The sequence below is a fragment of the Lagenorhynchus albirostris genome, chromosome 5 (genome assembly GCF_949774975.1).
Source record: "Lagenorhynchus albirostris chromosome 5, mLagAlb1.1, whole genome shotgun sequence".
NCBI classification, from domain to species: Eukaryota; Metazoa; Chordata; class Mammalia; order Artiodactyla; family Delphinidae; genus Lagenorhynchus; species Lagenorhynchus albirostris.
Window position 1 is genome coordinate 51,817,763 of NC_083099.1, and position 8,331 is coordinate 51,826,093.

The 8,331-nt window shown below is 42.7% G+C and overlaps 1 protein-coding gene across 2 annotated transcripts in view; it reads right to left on the reverse strand.

Annotated features, from left to right (window-relative positions):
• Positions 1 to 7,623, reverse strand: part of TNFSF10 (TNF superfamily member 10) — a 43,397-nt gene extending 35,774 nt beyond the window's left edge. The window contains exons 1-2 of one of the 2 annotated variants that reach the window (XM_060150024.1): positions 7,408 to 7,623; positions 783 to 920 (exon numbers count right to left, since the gene is read on the reverse strand). In XM_060150024.1, coding sequence (XP_060006007.1) covers positions 783 to 920; positions 7,408 to 7,539 — 270 coding nt within the window. In that variant the 5' untranslated portion in view covers positions 7,540 to 7,623. The remainder of the gene's footprint in view (positions 1 to 782; positions 921 to 7,407) is intronic. The other variant, XM_060150023.1, reaches the window with a different exon arrangement.
• Between the last annotated feature and the right edge of the window lie 708 nt (positions 7,624 to 8,331).

Sequence of the window (8,331 nt, forward strand, 5' to 3'; positions counted from 1 at the left end):
AGGTAAATGTTATTAATGCCATCTTACAAATAAGGAAGCAGCCTGAGAGAAGAAACTATATTTGACATGTCCTGTCACTGAAAGTATAATTAAGTAATCATATTTAGTGAAATAAACTGTTAGCTAACAAAGTTTCTGCTGGAGAGCCTATTTAAGCAACTTTCACAAACAGAAAATAATATTTCGTAATGTGTCATTTATTAACTGTAAATTGAGATGTCATCACCTTCAATTTCTCAAAGTATCTCTTTCTTCCCTCTTCCTTTCCTCTTTCTTCATCTCTATATGCACAAAAATAAATAGACTTAATTCCAGAGAACAACAATGTGGCGACACAAGGGTTTGTTAAAAAAAAAAAAAAAAGAAGAGAAAAAACAAAAATAACAGAGAACAACAATGTGGGAAGAATATAAAACAGCATTGTTTGGTTTCTTTTGTCTTCTGAATAAAAAAAGAAATCACACACGTCCTTTATCGTCGTGTGACCTTGAACACATTGCTCTGTCCGTGCCTCAGTTTCCACAAGGTGAGATAAAAAGTTTAGACTAGATGAAGGAGGTCTCTGGAGGAGAGGAATAAACTCTAGACCACGAGTTGATCAGGACCCACTGTTTGGGGCTGTCCCATCTTTTCCTAGTTCAGTGAATTTGGGGACAATCACTTAAACACTCTGGGCCCCCGTTTCCTCCCTTACAAAATAAGGACTCTAGACTTTATCTAAAATAGTCCTTCTCCTCTGACCTTCTATGCCTGCCGGTAAAGCGACCCCGTGGTTCACTTACCTTTCTAACAAATTGACGGAGTTGCCACTTCACATGCCAGCAGGGGTTGATCATACTCTCGTCATCACTGGCATCCCAAGAACTGTCATCGTCCTTTAAGAAGCAAGCTATGCCACTTTTGGAGTACTTGTCCTGCATCTGGATTGAGATGAATATAACACAATATTATGCACAAGTGCTTTTTCTTTTTGTTCATTTACAAGTTAAAACAACAGAAGCTGATGACGGGTTCAGAGAAGTCTTAGCACCTTGGAAAAGCTCATTGCCTGAAGTAAAAGTAAGGATGCCGTCCTTTGTCCTTTGAATACAGGTAAGCAGTTCGATGTGGTGGAAGGGAAACAGGTGTGGGCCAGGCATCCAGGGTCACAATGCCCTTTGCTGCCCCTGCCCTTGAGCAGTCGTATGTCCCTCAACAAATTGCTTCTACTCTTCGACATCTCTTCTTCATCTGCATTTGAGCTGGCTCACTGTGGTGATCTTTGAGGTTCCTTCCAGCTCTGACATAGCGTGACTCCCATCCTACAGCTAGAAACCCACCAGGTACAAAGTAGGCAGTGGAGTTTGTTTATATTCCAGGATCCTAAATAAAAAATTAGCCAAAGCCTTTAGGGTGCAGGTAATGTTCTGTTTCTTCATCTGAGCCTTGATTGTCTCAGTAGATTCTAGTTATTGTTGTGATTTCTACTCCTCTGGATGGCAGAAGCCAGACTACGTTACCACTAGACATTTGAATGTCCACACCAGCTAGGGATTTACCTGCAGAGACTCGGAACACCATTTGAAGGTTTGCTCCCTTCTTCTGATTGAGGGTAAACATTTACAATGGCTAGATCCTTGCCAACAAAGTCTGTGCTTGATGTTACACACGCACACACCCCCACACACACACACCCCAAACCACCCAGAGCACTCTAGAATGACAACTGATTAATCTTACGAAGAAAAACAGGATGTTCATGCAAGGTCAGATTTTTTTTTTTTTCCTGTTTTCATTTTTAACAACTGGGATTCAGGAGATGTTATTTCTCTCTACAAGTCCATTGAATTGCCTTTCTCTGGGGAAATAAATGGGAAAATAGCCATTTTCATCTGTTATTTGAACTTAGGGGACTTCAAAGCTTGAAGGAAAGATCAAACTTAACGATGATCTGCTCCCTCCTATAGAAAGATGATCTCATTCCAAATCAAAATAACTTAAATATTTACGAGAGCTTTCAGCCAGAATCATGCAGGTCTGTACTGTCAGCCATGTACTCCCTGGACGTTTGCTCAGGTCTCTCAAGCATAAAAGTGACAAACCTGAGATAATTAATTCCTTCCCCACACTCTGGCATAGAACATTCATTTACTTTTAGGTAAATGTTTCTTTTCTTTCTTCCTTTTTAAAATTCCAAGAGTAAAACATTCGCCTAGTAGATGTAGTGGGGGTGACAGCTGGGACCACCTGAGTTATGACTGGCGATGAAATCAGACACCATTCCTTTGATCCTACCCACCTCCATGTTCTTCTACTGTAGACATTAATTTTCATCTGCAATTTATGTGAGCTTAAAAAGCCTTTCCAAGGAAGGAACTCAATTTAGAAATAGAAGAGCATGTCTAGCAAACTGAGGGGAGGATCAGGGAAGAAGAGCTGGATTCACCAAAGAGGCCTGAGGGTAGTTCCAGGAAGAACAGTTGGATTTGCCATTTCCCAGCCCAGCAGGACTGGGTGTGCCTTGGCCGGGCGTTGACTGATGAAACTGAATAAACAGGCTTAACTGATTTTCGTAACCTGTTGGGACCAAACAATGTGCATGACACAGAAGGGAGGGAGCAACTTGTCATCTTACTTCACAGCAGTTGGAAGCTGTCTCAGCATGAAAGGGCTGAGGCCCTGGAGGCTGAGGCTGGGGACAGGACAGGGCAGAGTTGAGAGGTGCTGGGATCAGGCGGTCAGGGTAGCTGCCAGCCCCTGTGAAGTCAAGTGGAGTTTGAGAGAGTGGAAGAGAGCAGGGGCCAGCCCAGGTCAGGACCAACTGCTGGCCTCTGGAGACCCTCTGGAGATTTTCCAGAAACACTTTCAGGAGGTGGGGAGGGAGAACCTTGAAAACTAAGGTCCTAACTAGACGTGGGAGGGAGTCTGACAAGCTAGTGAGACTCCAGTGTTAACCAGATTGAATGAAGCCTAAAGACGCTGAGGATACACAGGCAGCCTGGAAAATATAGAAAATTATAGAATACTTTTCTAAAAGTAAAACAAATAAAACCCTCTGATTCACCCTCATTCCACCTCCTAGTTAACCTTTGGATGAGCTCTCTTTTTTTTTTTTTTTTTTTTGCGGCACGCGGGCCTCTCACTGTTGTGGCCTCTCCCGCTGTGGAGCACAGGCTCCGGACGCGCAGGCTCAGCGGCCATGGCTCACGGGCCCAGCCGCTCCGCGGCATGTGGGATCTTCCCAGACCGGGGCACGAACCCGTGTCCCCTGCAGGCGGACTTTCAACCACTGCGCCACCAGGGAAGCCCTGATCTCTTTTTTTACAGGGTTGAGATTAGACTGGGTGTGGGCAATTTTGTATATGGTTGTTTTCTCTTAAGACTATACAAAAATGGCATGCTCTTTAGATCTGTATGAAAATCATATGGATAGCATAGATGTTTTTACAACATTAGCCGTAGAAATTTGATAAAATATAGAAAAATTAAAAAGAGGCACCCATAATTCTACCCTCTAAAGATCACAACTTATTTCTCCTTCTAGATATTTTTATGCTTCTATTGGGTTGGCCAAAAAGTTCGTTCAGGGTTTTCCACAGCAAACCCTGAACGAAATTTTTGGCCAACCCATATTGACTTCTGAACAACAGAAAGCCCCAGCCACTCTGCATCCCATCCCCACATGTTTCATATTTAGCAGTTTCTTCTACAGACCTAGGCCAACACAAGTAACTGACACATGGGCAAGGTGGTGCTATGGTTATTCCAAGAATGATTAATGATGATTAATATGATGTCTCTCTCCCCCTTTCATTTTCACATCCTTTCACACTTTGAGGTTGAATTTCCTACAGCACTTCTCAGGCTGGGGCTGTTCTCTTGCTAACCACATCCGGGTGTTGGGTGCAGGGGGATGAGTGTGCTGTTTTTATCTGGACCACTCTAGAAGGAGAGAGATGGCTATTGCCTTTGGTTCTGAGAAGTGGATTCCACTCAACTGCTGCTGTTGCCATCACAAACAGTGGGACTGTCTAGGCCAGGGCCAACCAGTCCTTGGCAGGGCTTGAAGTCAGCAGGGTGGACTCCTTTGCTGGTTGGCTGGCTCAGAGACTTCAAGGTGGCAGCCCTGACCCTCTCTGCTGCCCAGACATTAGCCTCTGACAATCAGTTTCTGCAAACCACAAATAGCATAAAGGATCATTTACGGACATCAGTGGATTAGGGTCTCCTTCTCCTTTGTCCTCCCCGTCTATAATGCCACAGCAATAGGTAGTCCCCTTGTCATAAAACTTTCTCAGAGTCATAGACTTTAGAGGCTAAGCCCATATTTATTGTTCATGCTCGCAGATCTACAGGCTTAATTGTGAGGGTCCAATCCAACATCCCTCAGCCCGGCTCAACCCACACTCCCTATAATCCTTGCCCACTGTTATCTTCTGCAAATTTTTGCTTGCCAGAGTGAAACCTGTGATCTGATTTAGAAAATTAATACTTGTGTTGAATATGCTTTTCCAAACTCTACACAGTCACCCAAAGAGATTCAGATTCATTTTCCCTTGCATAAATTCCTGATGAAGAGGGTGACAACTCTAAGAGACTTCTCAATGCTGATTACAATGGTTACCATTTACTGAGCCCCTATTTAATGCCTGGGTTCAAAATTGGGCTTCACCTTTTACCTAACTTCCCTGAGTCTTAGTTTGTTCATCTATAAAATGGGATAATTGTATTTACTTTATAGAATTGTTATGAGGATTAAATAGGGCAGTATTTTGAAAGTTTCTGGAACAGTTTTTGCTCAGTATCTCTTAATTCTCTTCTTTCTGATACTCTTAATAAATTCTTCTGCATGTCTATACAGAAGTGTACACACATAAACATGCAATCAGGAAAAACGTGTGCAAGTGGGGAGATGTTAAACTTTGAAATTTCCATTTTTATAGAATTCAAAGAAACTTGATCACGTACACAGACAATTGCATAACTCAGATCAGTAAATAACGAGTTGCTTCAGTCTTAAAATGAGGCCAACTTGTAACGTTAGCAAATTGAGGGAACCTCTTGTATATGGAGACACAGACTCACTATTTATACTGCAAAGTTAACAAAGCTTAGGACATGCTGGCTCCAAACTGGGAAACACAGCAGCATTCCAGTCTCTCGGGCAGACGTAGAACTAAAAGGCATGATTATAATCACGTTGATTTTTTTTTCTTACAAATACAGGCTCTTTGAAATTGCCCTGTAACAAAGCTGACTTTACTGGCCATCTAATGGTAGTGATCATTTGTATAATTACTTGTTGACCCTTGTTTTATTCACTTCATTTCCAAAGGAAATTCCCAACCAGTTGAGAGCAAAGTTTATACTCCACAGGATATGCAAACTGCATTTATTTCCTTAACAGATAAACACTATTTTATATTTGTCCAAGACCCTTAGCCTTGCATTTTCTGCCCAGCTGACAGATCTGATGTTTCACCATGCAGCAGGGTGCTGTTCAGCACAAGGGGGAGATAGGTTAACCCTGCTGACACCCTGCTGTGATGGGAGAAGCATTCCCTATGAGCTGAGCTGGGTCCAGCTCTGCTTCCAAATTTCTGCCTGAGCTCGGATAAGTCATTTCTCTGGCAGTTTCTAGTCTCATTTATACAACGAGGGGTATCCAAAATTCCTTCCAGCTCGAAGTTCCCTACTATACAATATACAGTTAGTCAAAATATACACCGAAACTCCTATACTGTTGGTGAGAAAAAATTGATACAGCCACTATGGAGAACAGTACGGATGTTCCTTAAAAAATTGAAAATAAAGCTACCATATGATCCAGCAATCCCACTCCTGGGCATATATCTGGAGAAAACAATAATTTGAAAGGATACATGCATCCCAGTGTTCATTGCAGCACTATTTACAATAGTCAGGACATGCAAGCAACCTAAATGTCCATCGGTGGAGGAATAGATAAAGAAGATGTGGTACTGTATACAATGGAATATTACTCAGCCATAAAAAATAACAAAATAATGCCATTTGCAGTGACATGGATGGACCTAGAGATTGTCTTACTGAGTGAAGTCAGAGAAAGACAAATATCATATGATATTGCTTATATGTAGAATCTAAAGAAATGGTACAAATGAACCTACTTACAAAACAGAAGTTGAGTCACAGATGTAGAAAACAACCCAGGGGGGAATGGGGGGGAGGGATAAACTGGGAGACTGGGATTGACATATACACACTACTGTATATAAAATAGATAACTAATAAGAACCTACTGAATAGCACAGGGAATGCTATTCTATACTCTGTAATCACCTATATGGGAATAGAAATCTAAAAGAGTGGATAGGGACTTCCCTGGCAGTCCACTGGTTAAGATTCTGCCTTCCAATGCAGGGGGTGAGGGTTCAATCCCTGGTCAGGGAGCTAAGATCCCACATGCCTTGTGGCCAAAAAACCAAAACATAAAACAGAAGCAATATTGTAACAAGTTCAATAAAGACATTAAAAATGGTCCACATCAAAAAAAAATCTTTAAAAGAAAATAAAAATTTAAAAAAATTTTAAGAGTGGATATCATTCTATTTGAGTAGAACCAGTTTTGCTAATTTTTAAAGAGTCATTAAAGAAAGATTTGTAAACCCTAAAAAAGAAAAAAAGAGTGGATATATGTCTATGTGTAACTGACTCACTTTGCCATACAGCGGAAACGAACACAACATTGTAAATCAACTATGTGCCAATAAAAAAAATTAAATGAAAAAAATATGTACACAGAAAGCCAAAACCTGGGGTTGGCTTATTTTCAGTCATTTTGCATTCAAAATCCACTGGAATTAGCCACATTTGGAACACAAAACAGCATTATTACAAGTGGTTTAGAGCCTGACTTTGGGTTAAGCCTCAACTCTACCTTACTCCCTGTATCCTGGCAGTACACTGGTGAAGGCTGGTTATTCATTCAACAGGTGTTTAGTGAACACCTACTATGTGGGAGCTCTGTGCTAGCACCTAGACGTGTCACAGAAAGCAAAAGCAGATACAGTCCTGCCCTGATGCAGTTCCTCTCACTCCCAAGAATTTGAGTCAAGAACTATAAAGCATTAAGCAGAAAGCACTCAGTGAATGGCAGCTGTTTATATTATAACATTCTGTTGAAGACAAAACTACCTCAGGAGTTTTGTTGCCCGCATCTTCTCGTAACTGGTGGAGCCAGTTCTGTAACTGCACTTTGTGCACAGAGTCCCTTCAATTCGCTTTTGCAAAGTCCTCAGTAATGATATGCATTAGCAGTTGGGGTCCCCAGACAGAGAAAGAGAGGATTCTCTTCCTCTGTAAAGTCTTCCCAGAGGAGCCAATAAAGGCAGTTAACCGGAGGGTTGCCCAGAGCCTCTGTTCAGAGAGCGTGCGCATCGTACTGACCTGCTTCAGCTCGTTGGTGAAGTACACGTAAGTCACGGCCACACAGAGGGCCTGCAGGAGCACGGTGAAGATCAGGATCAGTGCGCAGGTCTGCCCAGGGCTGGGGCCCCCTGGAGCCTGCATCAGGGCCATGGTCCTGTCAGAGTCTGACTGCCACAGAGTGAACGAGGCAGCAGCTTATGGTTGGCGCGAGAGGAGAAGTGGGTGGGGTGTGGAGTCTGAGCTTTGCTTACTGGAAAAAGAATCAAAATGAAACTGAAAGTTAAGACAAACGGAGAAAACAATACATGTGAGGATTACACAACTGCAAGCCTAGGAATCCCAAACCACTAGAAGTTAGCAAGAGGCAAGGAATGTCCAAGTACAGGCTTCAGGGGGTGCATGGCCCTGCTGACTCCTTGGTTTTTGACTTCTGGCCTCCCGAACTGCAAGACAACACATTTCTATTTGTGCTGCTTCATTGTGGCAGCCCTAGTAAATGAATACAGCTTCTATTTGATTAGAAAGGTGAAGAAAATCTAAGTGTTGCAATCACAATAACTACAATCCATTAATCAAAATAAGATTTGGGGGACCTGCCTGGTGGCGCAGTGGTTAAGAATCCACCGGCCAATGCAGGGGACACGGGTTCGATCCCTGATCCGGGAAGAACTCACATGCTGTGGAGCAACTAAGCCTGCATGCCACAACTACTGAACCTGTGTTCTGGAGCCCGCGAGCCACAACTACTGAGCCCGCGTGCCTAGAGCCCGTGCTTCGCAACAAGAGAAGCCACCTCAATGGGAAGCCCACGCACCACAACCAAGAGCAGCCCCCGCGTGCTGCAACTGGAGAAACCCCGCACGCAGCAACCAAGACCCAACACAGCCAAAAATAAATAAATAAATTTATTTTTTTTTAAAAAAAGGCCGAGATCTCCATTTA